The sequence below is a fragment of the Rhinolophus sinicus genome, linkage group LG02, assembly GCF_036562045.2.
Source record: "Rhinolophus sinicus isolate RSC01 linkage group LG02, ASM3656204v1, whole genome shotgun sequence".
Taxonomy (NCBI): Eukaryota; Metazoa; Chordata; class Mammalia; order Chiroptera; family Rhinolophidae; genus Rhinolophus; species Rhinolophus sinicus.
Window position 1 is genome coordinate 71,171,451 of NC_133752.1, and position 17,263 is coordinate 71,188,713.

General features: G+C 41.0%; 1 protein-coding gene across 4 annotated transcripts in view; it reads left to right on the forward strand.

The window, feature by feature from the left end:
* Positions 1–17,263, forward strand: part of LNX1 (ligand of numb-protein X 1) — a 108,875-nt gene that overhangs the window by 23,324 nt on the left and 68,288 nt on the right. Inside the window, exon 1 of one of the 4 annotated variants that reach the window (XM_019740125.2) lies at positions 1,716–2,065. The exons of the other annotated variants lie outside the window; for them this stretch is intronic. Within the exon in view, the coding sequence (XP_019595684.2) occupies positions 1,974–2,065 (92 nt within the window). The 5' untranslated portion in view covers positions 1,716–1,973. Of the gene's footprint in view, positions 1–1,715; positions 2,066–17,263 lie in introns of those variants that run through there. 4 annotated transcript variants of the gene reach the window in all.

Below are 17,263 nucleotides of genomic sequence, written 5' to 3' on the forward strand. Positions count from 1 at the left end.
CAATCTGACATGTCCAAAATTATCAAAAATACATTCCAATACACTGTGGAGCCCACAGGCTTTATTATACGCCATGCTGTTTATGAAGTAGCTATACAATAGAGCATGTCCCACTACTCTGTGAAACTCCATATATAGGAAAAGACTGTAACATGTTATGTCCCTAGTAGTGCGGGAGGAAAGAAAGGACCAGAAGAAAATAACAAAGTCTCTTGGAGATAAGTGCTAAGCTGCCAGCAGCTCATTCACTATTATTAGTAATTATTAATAACAATATAACAATAGCTAACACTCATTGTGCCCTTTGTTGTTTATAGGCATTATCTCATTCCACCTTCATAACAACACTATGAGTTAAGCCCCATTATTATTTTTTTCCTTTACAGAGAAGGAAACGGAGATTCAGAGAGGTTAAGCAACATGCTCAGTGTCACACAGCTAGTATGTGGTACAGCTCAGGTTCAAATTCAAGCGTGCTTGACTCCAGCATCTAAATACCAAACCTAACTTCCTTTTTACTGCTCTTCATCAGCCCTGACTCACTCTCGCATTCCAGACTTAAAGGGAATGGAATTCAAATTAGGACCTCAACAAAATTAATTAATACATGTCATATTTTGTCAACGTTGCTTATCTAGGATCTAATCTGTAGAAGTTAAATCTGCACATTCTAAGGGTCTACTGTATTTAAACTCTTAGAGCCGCCTCAGGTAAACGCAGATCTCTGATGCCATATTCCTACTTACTACATGGTTTATTGCAGTTGGTCTCATCCCATAGCTTTTTCTCTGGTCTTTTTCCTACCAAGTGTAGTTTGCTGTAATTGCTTGGTTGTCATTAATGAAACAATTCCTTTGAGCCATTTCTGTTAAGATTTAGGCCAAATAAGCTGGCCAAAATGGATTTTAATCTTCTTAAAGAGTAGAAAGAGAGGAGTCCTGGGGGCTTCTGTGCATTCCAGAGCTTAGGCATGCAAGAAGTCCTACTGTTAAGTTAGATAATATAGTCTACAATCACAGGCCTTAAAGCTGGAAGAGATGATATAGTCCAGCAGAGGCAGGTAAGGCCTTCTTAGCTCCATTTCAAAGATGAGATGACTGAGGATCAGTAGCTTAAGTAAAATGCCCTGTGTCCTACAGCTAGTGTCAGAGCTTAATTCACTTACTCAGAAAAAGGAAGAATGGAGTGCTTTTTTCCTCACAGAGCAGGAGCCTATCCATTGTTTGGACAGAACTTTATATCTATTAAGGTCTTTGTTATTCTCAAAGAGAATGGCAGCGTATAGGGACAATTTTCAGAACTGGCAAGGAAGCTGTCACTTTGCTTACATCTGTCCGTGCAGTCAGGACGACGACTGGGTAAAATGTATTAAATGTATACTCTAAATACACATTAAAAGGTAGAGTTGCCTGGTTTTTCACACGCCCGTGTCACAGAATCTGAAGGCTCTCTTGGAACTCAGATCTCCAGGCTGTGTTCACAAGATGCTAATTTCTTAATAGTGTCTTCCTCTAGCAAGCTGGAGGACAGCTTTGGTGATTTGCTCATTCACACCGTGGAGTCTGAATGTGCCATGCTCATGCCCTTTCTCAACACAGTTTAGCTTCCAGCCCATCTGCTCTCAGCCAGTGATGTAAATGTACCAGCTGCTTCTCAAGAACCAGTCGGCATCCTGCAGGAGGGGGCAGGTCCCTTTCCAGGGCATCAGCCGGCTTGTTCTCAGCCTAAGCCCTCTCGCCAACCATGGTGAGTCCCTCCATTCTCACATCTCCCCATCTGAGAATCGGAGGGCACCGTCCTCTTACAGGCCCATGATTTATTTATCAGCGTGGCTCGATCACAGGGCTCTAAGTCAGATTCCTCCTGATCTACTGATTGCAGGGACATGGCAAGGTTTGTTTAAAGGGGCTGGGCTGGGGCCCTGCAGCTGACAGAGAAGGTGGCCACGAAGAAAGCAGCACCCTGGTTGGAAAATGAAGGCGCTTCTATTGCTGGTCCTGCCTTGGCTCAGCCCTGCCAACTACATTGACAATGTGGGCAACCTGCACTTGCTGTACTCAGAACTGTGAGTTCCCCTCTAACCATGCCTGCCCGGGTGGGTGTGTTGGGTGTGTCGGGGGTGGGACCTGAGGCCGTTCCCTGGCTGGTATGTCTGTGTAGAGAAGTAAATTCCACATACACAAGATGCACTTGGATAAAGCACCCTGCCAGCAGTGTAAAGCAGGGCTTTGCTGTCTGTGACTCCACAAAAAAGCACCATCGTACTGCTGCGGTGCTTTCCCAACGAGGCTTTTTTTTTTCCTGCTTCTATGCCAACACCGCTTTTCCTCAATAGCTGTGTCTTCTCTTCTTTCCATAAATAGAACCTAAGAACACAGCCTGCTTGCTCAGACCTGCAGCCTCTCTCGGGCATTTTGTCATTGCAAACAGATATCATCCCTTTTTGAGACAGTTTGTCTCCATGCCTGAAAACAGAGAGAGTAACAGTACAGGGGAAAGATAGCCCTGTATGTAATATGCATATGTATTCATTTTATTTTGATTTTGATCATTTTTAAATATATGAGGAAGCAGAAAGAACTGTGTGGGGAACACACTTTTCCTATCACCTACATTTAATGATGAACATTTTGCCACCTTTGCCTCATTTATTTATGTTTTACTAAAGTGGTTTGGAGTAAATTACAGTCATCATAACATTTCACCTCTAAATACTTCACTATGCCTCTCAAAAAAATAAAGACATTTTCCTACATGACCTGTGTCTGTTTTATAAGAGGAAGTGACTCATGTCCCCAACCTCTACAAGGATATTTTTCTGGCTCCTTTTGTTAGTAAGCTTTAAAGGAGGATTGCAGACGGATGTGAACAGCTTCAAGCAATCATATAAAAAGTGCTGCTGTGTGTGCCTCAGTGTTTAAAGCATTTACAGAAATGTATTCTCCTTACTAACCAGACTGGTAAAAATAGCAAGAATTGGCTTATGTGTAAATTAGAGTCAGTGGGCAAATGAAAAGAGGGACTCTAAAAAGAGTTCCAGAGCCCAAACTAGAAAAGCTTGGCTGGTCATATTTAGGTAGAGATCCCCCATAAATATGTGCTGATAAGCAGGGCCTCTTTTATAATTAGCCAGACTATCCAATTTGTCTAGCACAATAGATGCTCAATAAATGCTTGATAAATAGAGAAAAGAACAAATGACCTAGGTCCTTGGAGGCAGACCATTCATTCTGAGGACTCTACATTTCACGATTATCTGGTCCTCCCATATTGGAATGTAACCCCAGTCCACCTTAGATAAGAAGGTTCAAAGAGAAAATATCTCACTTAGGTCTGTGTAGTAATAATGATACTGTGGAAGTTTTTCTAGAAAAAATACACAATGGCAGAACTAACTGGGATTGTAAACAGTCCCCTTCCTCTCTCTTGATGAATGCTGAAGTTGGTATCTCTGCAGTCTAGTGCCTAAGCATCCCACCCTCCAGACCCCATTGCCCACCTTCACTCCCCATCTGCTATCCTTGTTAATCACTGTGTTGGTTTCCTACGGATGCTGAAACAGATTACCACACATTTGGTGGCCTAAAACAACAGAAATTTATTCTCTCACAGTTCTAGGGGCCAGAAGCTTCAAATCAAGGTGTCAACAGGGCTATGCTCCCTGTGAAAGTTCTAGAGAAGGATCCTGTCCTTGCCTCTTCCAGTTTCTGGTGGTTCCAGTCGTTCCTCAGTTTGTGGCTGTGTGTCTCCTATCTCTGCCTCCGTCTTCACAGCACCTTCTCTATGTCCTCCCCAATTCTGTCTATGTCTTCTCCTCCTCTTATAAGGACACTTGTCATTGGGCTTAGGGCCCACCTGAATAATCCAGAATGATCTCACCTTGAGATCCTTAGCTTGATTGCATCTATAAGACCTTTTTCCCAAATAAGGTCACATTCACAGGTTCGAGGTGGACATATCTTTTGGGCCCACTGCAGGTGCTACTGAGGACCCTATCCACTGAGTTTCTTTCAGTTCTATAGCCTGGTTAAAGGAAGGCTCTTCATACTGGCTTAAAAGTTTTCTACAAGTACATGAAGCAAAGGCAACTTTTCTGTTGAATAACTAAGTGGACACAGCAGGCTGTTCTTTCCAAAATTTGAAGCAATCCAGGAAGCACAGTACCAGGAAATTGCCAGGACAACGTCCCAAAATGAATTTGACAGGACTTTCTGGGATGCTTTCAGTTGCTGGGGATGGTATATGAGAGAAGTCTGTCCAGCTATTACCTGATGAACTGAACAGTGAATTAATAACACGTATCAGGTACTGTGGCCAGTGCTATCAGGAATACAGCAGTAAGGATTGAGGTATGCTACCTGCCCTCAAGGAGTTGGCGATCTGATGGAGAAAGATGAAATATACACATAAGAAATATAAACAATGACCTTAGGCATAAGAGGGCAAGTCTTTAAAAAGAAGGGTAGGTAGTAAGTTGAGAGGTGGTGGACATGGTCCATTTCAATGAAATTACTCAGACTAGAGAAGTTGAGGGTTTCAGCTGGATCTTGAGGTAATTGGAGAGGAATTAGGCAGAATGAGGGATGGAAAGAGAGCATTTCAGGCAGGGTAAATAGCACTGGCAAAAAGGTGGGGAGGTGGTGTGGTTGTCACCAAAGCTTTGGAAAACAGCAATTGAGAGCAGTAAGTGGGACTGCTGGGTTTGCTTGGCATTCTTGGGAGAGGGGCTGTGGGGTCATGGCTGCATGGCCCTGAGATGAAGGGACCCCCTTCTCTCACTACTGTAGGCCGCTGGGATCTCGAAAGCAGGCAGAGCTAGGTCAGCTAACTGGGAAGGCTCTGGAAAGCCAATCTTCAACTCTCAGTCTGAGTCCTGTTCTCTCAGGGCCTAGCTTGAAAACTGAAGCTAGTCTAATAAACGGAGACAAATTTAGCATGTGGCCCAGGGAGTCTTAAACTCAAATGCCTACAGAACCAGGCAGGAGTTATTTAAACTTGTGAATCATTTGAGTATAACACAAAAGAAAGTGGTAAGTCCTCTGGTCGACTGCAGAAAATATACGAGGTGTGATAAAAAAATACAGTGAATGTTTAAGTTTTAAAAATTATTATAGTAAAAGACACATTGCCGTTAATCCCCCTCAAAATACTCCCCCCTCGCTTTGAACACACTTAACCCATCATTCTTAACACTTTCTGCAGCAGTTCTGGAAGTCCTCTTTCATGAGTGTGTTCGTTACGCTGTCCTGGCTGCCTCGATGTCCTGAATCAATTCAAAACATTTACCTTTCATGGTCATTTTGACTTTGAGAAAGAGCCAGAAATCACATGGTGCCAGATCTGGTGAATAAGGTGGATGAGGGCACACCATAATGTTTTTATTTGACAGAAATTGCCGTACCGGAAGCGATGTGTGACACAGAGCCTTTCTGTTATGATAAAAAAAATACCATGAATGCTGCTGCCGAGTGCCATCCAATGGAAAGGCAGGGATCTTCAATACGGGAAGTAGCATGTCAAACCTTAGTGACAGTGAGTGACAAGTTCCAACTTGTTCGGTGCAGCCAGTCGGATGTGAGCTACAGTTGAGAAAAAGGTGTTCTAAAGTGTGCCGTAAATCATCCTCCATCATGACAATGCTCCGTGTCACACATCTCTTCTGGCATATGGCAATTTCTGTCAAATAAAAACATTACGGTGTGTCCTGATCCACCTTATCCACCAGTTCTGGCACCATGCAACTTTTGGCTCTTCCCCAAAATCAAAATGCTTCAGGACATCGAGGCAGCCATAGCAATGCAACTAAAGACACTCATGAAAGAGGACTTCCAGAGCTGCTTCAGAAAGTGGCAAGAACGATGGGATAAGTGTGTTTGAAGCAAGAGGGAGTATTCTGAGGGGGATTAATGGCAATGTGTCTTTTACTATAATAAAGTTTTCATTTAAACATTCACCGTATTGTTTGATCACACCTTGTATATATGTCTAAAGGCGTTCAAATTCAATTTAACACAAAATAAATAAAAAAACATCTTGTCCAATCTACGAGATCAATTTTGCTTACCTAGTTTGGCCTTGAGGGTCAATAATTTATAACCCTAGGCAGCTACTTCTTTAAACATGTCCATTGCCGCCTGTTACCATGACACAGAGGAGAGTGAAGCCTAAAGCCAGAGTATTTGATGTGAAGTCCCAATCCACAGGTTAGGGAGCAGGGAGTTTAGGCCTGCTCTTGGAGTGGCTGCAAAGAGCATGCCATAGGATAAAGGGAAATGCTCTTTCCCTAAAAACCCTCACTCCTGATTCCCATGAACTCTCGATTTCCTAGACCCCAAAGTGAATTTAGGAAATAGACTTTCAGTCTCATAGGCATGAGCGCAGTATCACTTTCTCATTTTTCTGGGCCTATGAATAGCCCTACATATGACAAGATTTGGGGGTGAAGTCCTTTGAGCAGCTTGTGTTCTGAGGGCTACCCACATAAGAACTTGAGGGCTGGGCTTGATTTTTTAAATTGCAGATGCTCTAAATCAAACCTACAAAAACAAAAATCTTGGGTGGGGAGGCAACTATTTCATTCTTAAGCTACCCAGGTGATTCTTATGGGGTCCCTCCCAGTTTCACGCTTAACAAGGCCCCAGGTGATCCTCATGGGCACCACACTTTAAGAACCCTTAGATCCAGCTTGGATGCGAATTCTCCCTGACTTCCCTGTGGAAAAGCACGGCTTTGCTCTGTGTGTCTCCTCCATGTTGCGTCTCATCGGCAGGCTTCGTGTTTGTCTCCTCTACCAGGTCAGTTTTACAGGGGAGACCTTGGGAAATGTTAATTCTGTACACCCAGCTTCTGCACAGTTCAGACTTAAGTTGAACTGAGTGAAATGGATTTGCCTCACAGCTTGGCCAACTCCTAAATGTCGCAAGCAGTGGTGAAAAAAAAAAGAAAAAAAAAAAGATCCTTGTTTGGTGTCTGTGGAAGGGAGTGTGATTTTGCGAATAATGATGTAAGCTACTTCATCTCAGGTGTTGCAGAAAAAGGAGCACCGTGCCCACCTGAGGTGGCCGCTGCTCTGGTCAATGATATCCTGTGGTTTTTGTAGCATTTCTTTAAATATTTCGTTTAGCCAGCATTTGAGAGGAAAACCTTAGAGTTTGGTGGGGTGGTGAGATGCATTTTATGGTACACACCCAACTCTCAAAAACCATTTACAAAGCCATTTCATCTTTCCTCTACCTTTAACGTTTTTAGCCCTATCGCCCTTGGAAATACTTCTCACTTTTGTGTCATATTCTGGTGGATGCCGTGTTTACGCCCATGGTATAAAGTCTGAATGAGTTTTGAGTGGGAGCCCTACTTTTCAGTGAAGACAACTGTCCTTTGTTTTAGGGACCCAGCTGTTACCAAGACAGCTAGGCAGGGTCCCTGGAAGATGACAGGTCTCTGAAAGTAGTGCTACTACTGTAGCTGTGTGGCTTCTCAGGAAGTCAGAAAATGTCAGCTCTCTTTCTAGCTTATAGCCAAGTATTTTTGGCTTGTAAATCACATCACTATGAACAGTATTCGTGCCAATGTCTGGAGAGAAAAATCACACTAGTCCCTGACTCCGGTAGAGATAGTAGTTCTCAGTGGGAAAGGTTTATTCCCACAGGAGTTTTGTGCTCAGAAAATTAAAATGAGTGACTCTGATTTCCCAGCTTGAATCATTTAGGGTTGCAGAAGGACGAGGTCTCCTAGAGAAACCACCAAAAGCAGCAGGAGTTAGGAGGCAGCCCTGTGTGTGTCCTTCCTGGGAAGTCGAGTGAGGCCCAGAACTCAGAGGCACAGCACAGCCACCAAGTGTCTTAGGCCCAAAAGTTGAACCACCCACCTCCCTAGCAGAACTTTCTCAAACCAACCTGCAAGACACACCTCTGAAAAACTGGACTGTCTACACAACGAGAATATTCACTTTGGGGCTCACAGGCCACAGAGAGCCTCCACTCACACCCAGCAGGGCATTCCAGACTTCAGGTGAGAAGATGGCATGCCTTAGTTTCGCAGATCACTCGTTAGGCCCTGGTCCACCTTCTCGCTTTTCCCTTCCCTAGATCAAGGCCCAGCAGCAACACTAGCCTGAGTAACTCCTCCTTTGTCTCCCTGCTGACTTCAGCCAGACTCAGGCCAAGTGTTGGGCCAGGAACTACATAACCTGGAGAAGCATCTTCTTAAAAAGCTTTGTACTCAGCGGAGATCCACACAGGGCAGGAGGCACGTCTAGGTTGTTGCAGTTGAATTCTTTCTTGTGTGAATGAGGAGGGAGGAGGATGAGTGAGAGGAGTACAGCATCCGTTTCCTCCTCACTTCATTTTCACTGTGTTAACTACTCCCAATACTTTCCAAGTTTAAACCAACAGGGTGAGCTCTATGGATTTGCCAGTAAACACTTTCCAAGTTGAGTCTCAAAGAATTTTTCTTTCTCATCAAAATTGAAAAGAAGAAAAAAGATGCTGCTGATCTCTGGGTTTTTTTTTTTTGTGTGTGTGATATATTTTAAGGATTTGAAGTCAAGTTTGGATTAGGACCTGGAAGGAAGGAGGTAGATTTTACAGAGGAAGTGTGGTGAGGTGGAGAAACCATTCCAACTGAGAGAAGGAAAAAGGTCCGGTCTGGGGGAGAAAAGTGAGGGTCCATTTGGGTTCAGTGATTCTATTCATGTCTTTCAAAGCCTTGCAGTTCAGCATATGTTTAATGGGGCATTTTTTCCTTAAATCTACAAATGTGTGTATTTAGAAGGAAATTGAAACCGCATGTTCCTGATTCATTTACACTTAACTCATCACAACATTGCTTTGTAATGATTCTTTGATGTTCAAAGAGCATAATGGTCCTGTTTAATGGTCTAATTTTTTTTTCTCCTTGAGAATCAGCAAGTTCTTTTACCAGCAGTAAAGCAACTTCAGTCCCAAACCATTTGTTTTATGGTCTAAAATGCAAAAACCCAGGAGTTTCAAGATACCACTACAATGCTTAGCAAATTGCTTTGGCCTTTCTTTGGATCACATGACCAGTCAGGTGGCTGAAAGGCAAAACGGGTATTTCTTTAACAGCAGATCTCAATGATTACATCATGTTTGACTTATTTTCTTCATTTTAATTTTAATGAAAACCTCAGTGCAAAGTAGAGAGGAGTATAATGAATCTCCACGTACCCTATTACCCATTCTTCAATAATTAACAATTACTGGCTATCTTGTTTCATCTATATCCTCCCTGAATTGTTTTGAAGCAAATCTCAAGCATCTTATTTCCTCTGCATATGTTTCAGTATTTATCTCTCAAGTAAAGAATCTTAAAAAATATAACCATGACACTAATGTCGTACCAAAGATAAGTAACCATAATTCCTTAATATCAAATATCCAGTCAGTTCAAATTTCTCTGTTATCTCCTAACTTTTAACAGCTTGTCTGAATCATGAGCAAAATAAGGTCTGCACACTGCAATTGTTTGCTGTATCTCACAAGTCCCCCCGTACCCTTTCATACTCCCCTGATGCAAAGGAGTTCTTGAGGTAAGATTTGAAGAATGCAGCATTGACAAATTCCAAATACTGGGCTAGTAGCTGAAAAAGAGTAAAAAGAAAGCAATTATTTTAATTGATTATCAAGTTGAGGGAATGTAAAGGGGGCAGGATCCAAAACATTGAACAATGTTATGAATTTAACCAAGTTTAACCAAGATGAGTGTTTTTGGTGACATTGTCACCCAGAAGCTTTAAGAGGGGTACTTAGAAAGAATAGGGAAATTTCTTCTTCCTAGGGCAATAATCTCCCAACATTTTTTTATCACAGACCTATATCAATAAATTCATCCATGTGCCTGTTATATGTGTAGTTGTTTAGTTATACATTATACACGTGTATTACTATATTATATCCATTATAAAACATAAGAAAAGGATAAGAAATTCTACGTAAGATTTCTGTTATAGTCTCCCCACTTTCCTCCTGGGTGTCTGTCACTTTGGCAAGCACCGAGGAGGAACAGACTCTCAGGACTCATTGGCATTAAAATGCAACCCCTTGTAAGTAAACAGGAAACTTCCCACTGCCTGTCTGTGGGATTGGGCTTGGAAGAAATAGGACAGGAAATGGCCCATTTCTGCAAGTCAACAAAACTTGCTGGCCAAAGAACCAGACAGCTTTTCTGAGTCATCTTCCCATTTTTTTACCATCACCCTTTCCTTTGTGGGGCCCATGTGGACCCCGCTCTCTTATAGCTTCCTCTACCCTCAACCACACCTGCTTTCATAAACACCAAGAGTGGGTCCAGGGAGGGTCCAGGGTTGTAAACCCACAAGTATGTAGAATTTGAGAAGTCCCCTCTTTTAAAAAGACACAGTCATGAATTCACACTTGCTAGGTCTCTGGTCAGGTTCTTAGAAAGGCTTGTGCATGCCTTGAGGTATACTCATTGGTCTTATGGTAACACCCCACTCTGGAACTCTGGTTCCCTCCCCCCAAGCCCATTTCTGTGGTTAACTCTTGCATATCCAGGGCTAGAACCGTCTTCCTGGTGCCCCGAGGGACAGTGACTACCTGTGGCCCCTTCTCCACCCTTTTCCTTCATTAGCAGTTCTACCCAGAAGAATATGAGCGGGGGAGTCCAGGGCTCCAAGACAATGAGTAAGTCCCTTTGGCATCCTGAGGACCATAATAATCAAGTGGCCAGCCACTGGAAGGTTGGAGGTGAGATGACGTGGTGATTGAAGGCACATGCTCTGGAATCGGGCTGACTCAGGTTCATATTCAGTCTCTGCCAGCTGGGCAACCTTGGGCATGTTACTTAGCTTCTCTGGGCTGTTCTTGTCTATAAATGGAAATCATAACACCTTGTTGTAAGTATTGAATGGCATTATGTAAAGCATTCAATATAGTTCCTGATCATAGAAAACTCTTAAATTACGGATTTTATTACAAGTAATAGCAGTAGTTATAAGAACATATTTCATCAATTCTGAGATACTTTTATATTAGTATTCTGAGATACTTTTTTTAAAATATTAGTTTCAGGTGTACAAAACAACATAATGATTAGACATTTACACCTCTCACAAACTGATAACCCCTCCAAGTCTACTACCCCTCCGATACCATATGTAGCTATTACGAGAGGGAGATACATTTTAATATCTGAGAGCAGGCTGTATCTTACAGTTAATGGCACCATACAGAATAATGGGCAGTGTTTTTCTTTCTTGGTGATTGGTAAAATAATGGTGCATCCTAAAATAGTGAAATCTTTCATTTGATGAAATTTGATAATAACTTCATCCATGGAGAGCCTGGATGGGCCAAGATCAAGAAAATAGAATTGCTAAAGAATTGCTGAAACCATGTAGTCCCTTCCTTCCTCCTTCCATCCCTCCTTGAAGAGACAAGTAAGTAACTTACCTGAGTTGAGAAAGGGTTGACTAGCATTTTGGGGTGAAGTCTAGAGGGAGACCTGAGCCATTTGTCAGTGGACAGGGCCACGCTTCCCATGCAGCTCCCCTTCCACCAGTAAGGAGGTCCTTCTCTGTCACACCCACCTTCTCTCTTGACTCTTGGTCTCTCACCCTTCCTCCCCAGAGTCATTCCTCAGACACTAGGTTTCTTTCCTTGTTACCTTGACATTGCAGCTCCTACTTCCTTTCTTTCCTAGCCATCGTCCCCCTTCCCCAATCCAAAGAGGAAGGCTGGATTCAGCGTGTTATTTAGCTGGTGGCCCACAGTCATAGTATTTTAGAGCTGAAGGAGGCCACAGAGATGATCTAGCCCAATCTTCCCATTTTATAGAAGAAGAAACTGAGGCATAGTAATTTACCCAAATAACTCAGCCCTGCCAGTAACAAGCTCTGTGAATGAATCATGACATTTTTTTTGGAGAAGCAATGAAAATGCATTCATTATTTTAATGTGTCCTCAGGAAACAATAAAGCTGCAGCTTGTTATTAAAATTTTAAATTAACAGCTTTGGGCAAAGCAATGACATAGATGTGATGCAATAATGCATGTGACCTTGCACATCACCTATTAGGAACTGAGTGCCCTCTGAGAGTATCTGACCATCTGGGCATGCTCAGAATGCTATCATGGGACTTCCTTGACTAATTTTGTACAAATGCAACCTGGGGCCATTTGACAGTAATAAAACTTTACATCTGAATATGTATTCCAAGGATTTGCGTATAATTCCAAGGGCCTCATACACAAAGGATGGCAGCAGAGGGGCAGGGCAGAGGCCAATCATGAAGCAGTTCTAAGTTTCAGCTTGTAGTGATTAAAAATGTGGCCTCTGAAAAGCTACTCAGATCTGAGTTCAAATCCTGGTGCATCACTTGCCAGCTGTTAACCTTGAATAGATTAATGACTTCAGCTGGGCCTCCAGTTTCTCATCCTTAAATCAGAGCTGTTAATGATAGTACTTACCTCATGGGGTAACAATGAAATGTAATACATATGCAGTACTTAGTAGATTCCTGGAACCTCATAAGTACACTGTCAACAGCCACGGTAATGATAAATGACCTCATTTGAACCTCACAGCAAAGGCAGTGAATCCCCATCTTATCGATGAGAAAACAAAGATTCATTGAGGGTAAGGAAGCTCCCCTAGAGGATCCAGCCAACCTGGAGCACAGGTATCTTAATTTTAGAATCAGGGCTTTTTTCCACTGCATTTCCCTTTGTTGCCATGGAGATGGCATTACTGGGGTGTGTGGCAGGTTGCTCCAGACCTTTATAATTCACTAGGGCCACAGAGATGGATTCTGAACCAGAAAAACAAATGGCTTTACAGAGGAATCTTTTCTGGGCAAAATATTTGGGTAGTTTTTCTGGCCAGTTAACATTATGCTGCAGACAGAGCTTTCTAGCATATATAATTATTTTTTCCACTGAAGTAGGCATAAGATGGCAGACTGCGCGTGGTCCCCAAGGTGTCTTTAAAGTGGTCAGCCAAAAAATGTTTTGGCTTCATGAGCTAATTGATGATAGATTCAAGAGGATCAAAGGAATCTTGTTGGAAGTGCACCTGGAATAAGCCTTCCCACCAAGAAGCTGCTGCAGTTTTTATACAAAAACACCTGAGCACCATCAAAAGTAGAAGGTCTGAGGGGTCATCAGGGCTGGGCAGGTCTGTAGCATTACGATCATGAGTGTGGATGCCAGCCAGAGTCAGACCCTGGCTCTGCCACTTACTAGGTGTGTCTTCGGGCTGCTGCTTTCACTTCTCTGAGATCAGCGTTACGGAGTTAGTAAGGACTGAATGAGGGCCCGCACGCGCAGCCCAGTACCATGCCTGGCACATGGCACGATGGATCCATGCTAGCTCTTTTCATGCTTTTGTCTTTCCTACTCTACAAGCCAACTTCCTTTCTTCACTCCCTGCACATTTTTTCTCTCTAGAAAAGATACCCACGAGGTATTTGGTGGTGTATTGGTGTCTGGTGACTAGAGGTACCCTTTCCCTTGAGGGACCCTTCTTTTAGGGGTCTACTCAGGAGAGCAGCACAATCTCATCAGGGAATTATATTTCCTTTTACCATCATAAAAAATGGTTAAACACCTGAGAGGTGCTAATGCTCCATAAAGAGCCTCCAAACACTCATAGTCTGCTTCAGAGAACTTAAGTCCAAGTGGCAAGTAGGCAGAAATGGTGTCTAGGACTCAAACATAAAACAGGGGAGGGTAAAGGACACTAAGAAAAACAAAGTGTTCCCTGTAACTCAAGCATTGTTTCTTTTATTTTTATATTTTTTTATTTCATGTGTACAAAACACTGTAATAGTTAGACATTTATCATTTATACCCCTCACAAAATGATAACCCCCTTCCCCCAATCTACTACCCCTGTGACATCACATACAACTGTTACATTCCCACTGTCTCTATTCCTTATGCTGTACTCCACTTTTTGTTTATATATATATATATATATAATATATATTATATTGTATATATGTGTATATATATATGTGTGTGTGTGTGTGTGTGTGTATATGTATATATATTTGTAGTTAACATTCATTATTGTTCATTCAGCTTCAGGTGTACAGTGCAGTGATCAGGCATCTACATCATCCCTGAGGTGGTCTCCCTAATGAGACGTGTCCGTTGGATACCCTACAAAATCTTTACAACATTATTGATTATACTCCCCAAATTGACTTTTGTATCCCCGTGGCAATCTTGTGGTTACTGATTGTGCTTTCTAATCCCCTCACCATCCCTCCCATCTAATCATTCCTCATTTTTTCCTCTATGTTTCTGAGACTGTTTCTAATTAGTTTGTTCATTTATTCTATTCTTTAGATTCCACATATAAGTGAGATCATATGGTATTTGTCTTTCTCTGTCTGACTTATTTCACTTAGCATAATGTTCTCTACGTCCATCCATATCGTTGCAAATGGTAAGATTTCATTCTTTATGGCTGTGTAATACTCCATTGTATAAATGTACCACAATTTCTTAATCCAGTCGTCTACCAATGGGCTTTTCAGTTGTTTCCATGTCTTGGCTATTGTGAATAGCACTGCAATAAACATAGGGGTGCATAGATTTTTTTTGAACTAGTACCCAGGAGTGGAATTCTGGGTCATAAGGTAGTTCCATTTTCAATTTTTTGAGATACCTCCATACTGTTTTCCATAGTGGCTGCGCCAATCTGCAATCTCACCAACAGTGCACAAGGGTTCCCTTTTCTCCACTTCCTTGTCAGCACTTATGTTTGTTGATTTATTGACGATAGCCATTCTAACCAGAGTGAAGTGGTATCTCATTGTGGTTTTGATTTGCATTTCTCTAATGATTAGTGAGGTTGAGCATTTTTTCATATGTCTTTTTGCCATCTGTATGTCCTCTTTAGAAAAATGTCTCTTCATGTCCTCTGCCCATTTTTCAATTGGATTGTTTGGTTTTTTGGTGTTGAGTTGACTGAGTTTTTAAATAAAGTTTGGATATTAACCCCTTATCAGATATAACATTGACAAATATCTTCTCCCATTCAGTAGGCTCCCTTTTTGTTTTATTGATGGTTTCCTTAGCTGTGAAAATACTTTTTAGTTTGACGTAATCCCATATGTTTATTTTTCTCTTACTTCCCTTGTCTGACGGGATATAGCAGTAAAAATATTACTCCGAGTAATGTCTGTAAACTTGCTTCCTATATTTTCTTCTAGGAGTTTTATGGTTTCAGATCTTATATTTAAGTCTTTAATCCATTTTGAATTTATTCTTGTATATGGTGTAAGGAGATGGTCCAGTTTCTTTTTTTTTTTTTTTTTTTGCATGTGTCTGTCCAGGTTTCCCAGCACCATTTATTGAATAGACTGTTTTTACCCCACCGCAAATTCTTGCTTCCACTGTTGTAGTTTAAATGACCATATCAGCGTGGATTTATTTCTGGGCTCTCTTTTCTGTTCCATTGATCTATGTGTCCGTTTTTATGCCAGTACCATTCTGTTTTGATTACTATAGACTTGTAGTATAATTTGATATCAGGTATTGTGATACCTCCCACTTTGTTCTTATTTCTCAAGATTGCTGTGGCTATCCAGGGTCTTTTATGGTTCCATATAAATTTTAGGATTACATGTTCTATTTCTGTGAAAAATGTCCTTGGTAGTTTGATAGGAATTGTATTGAATATGTATATTGCCTTAGGCAGTATGGACATTTTAACGGTATTAATTCTTCCTACCCATGAGCATGCTATGTGCTTCCATCAATTTGTATCTTCTTTAGTTTCACTCTTCAGTGTCTTATAATTTTTTGAGTACAGATCTTTTGCTTCTTTGGTTAAATTTATTCCTAGGTATTTTATCATCTTTGAAGCAATTGTAAATGGGACTGTTTCCTTAATTTCTCCTTCTGATATTTTATTATTGGTATATACAAATGCAACTGATTTCTGAATATCAATTTTTTATCCTGCTACTTTACTAAATTCATTTATCAGTTCTAATAATTTTTTGGTGGAGTCTTTGGGGTTCTCTATATATAGTATCATGTAATCTGCATATAATGACAATTTTACTTCCTCCTTACCAATTTGGATGCCTTTTATTTCTTTTTCTTGTCTGATTGCTCTGGCTAGAACTTCCAGAACTATGTTGAATAAAAGTGAAGAAAATGGGCAATGTTGGCTTGTTTGTGATCTTAAGGGGAATGGTTTTAGCTTTCCCCCCATTGAGTATGATGTTAGCTGTGGGTTTATCATATATGGCCTTTATTATGTTGAGATATGGTCATTCTATTTCCATTTTCTTAAGAGTTTCTATCATAAATGGCTGCTGGATTTTGTCAAATACTTTTTCTGCATCTATTGATATGATCATATGATTTTTATTTTTCATTTTGTTAATGTGGTGTATCACATTAATTGATTTGCAGATGCTGAACCAACCTTGCACACCAGGAATGAATCCCACTTGATCATGGTGTATGATCTTTTTAATGTATTGCTGAATTCTGTTCAATAATATTTTGTTGAGGATTTTTGCATCTATGTTTATTAGGTATATCGGCCTATAGTTTTCTTTCTTTGTAATGTCTTTGTCTGATTTTGGGATCAGGGTGATAGTGGGCTCGTAAAAAGTGTTTGGGAGCCTGCTCTCCATCTGGATTTTTTGGAATAATTCAAAGAGAATAAGTGATGATTCTTTTTTGAATGTTGTGTAAAATTCCGCTGTAAAGCCATCTGGCCCAGAGCTTTTGTTTGTTGGAAGCTTGTTGATTACTGATTCAATTTCCTTGGTAATCAGTCTATTCGGGTTTTCTGTTTCTTCTTGAGTTAGTCTTGGAAGGTTGTATGCTTCTAGAATATTGTCCATTTCTTCCAGATTGTCTGATTTGTTGGCATATAGTTGCTTATAGTAATTTCTTAAAATTTTTTGTATTTCTGTGGTGTCTGTTGTCACTTCTACTCTTTCATTTCTGATTTTATTAATTTAGGTCCTCTGTCTCTTTTTTTTTGATGAGTCTGACTAAAATTCTGTCGATTTTGTTTATCTTCTCGAAAAATCAGCTCTTGGATTCATTGATCTTTTGTATTGTTTTTTTGGTCTCTATTTCATTTATTTCCATTCTGATCTTTATTATCTCCTTCTTTGTACTCCCTTTAGGCTTATTTTGCTCTTCTTTTCCCAGATCCCTTAAGTTTAAGGATAACCTGTTGATTTGTGATTTTTCTTGTGTCTTTAGGTTTCCCTCTTAGGACTGCTTTCACTGCATCCCATAGA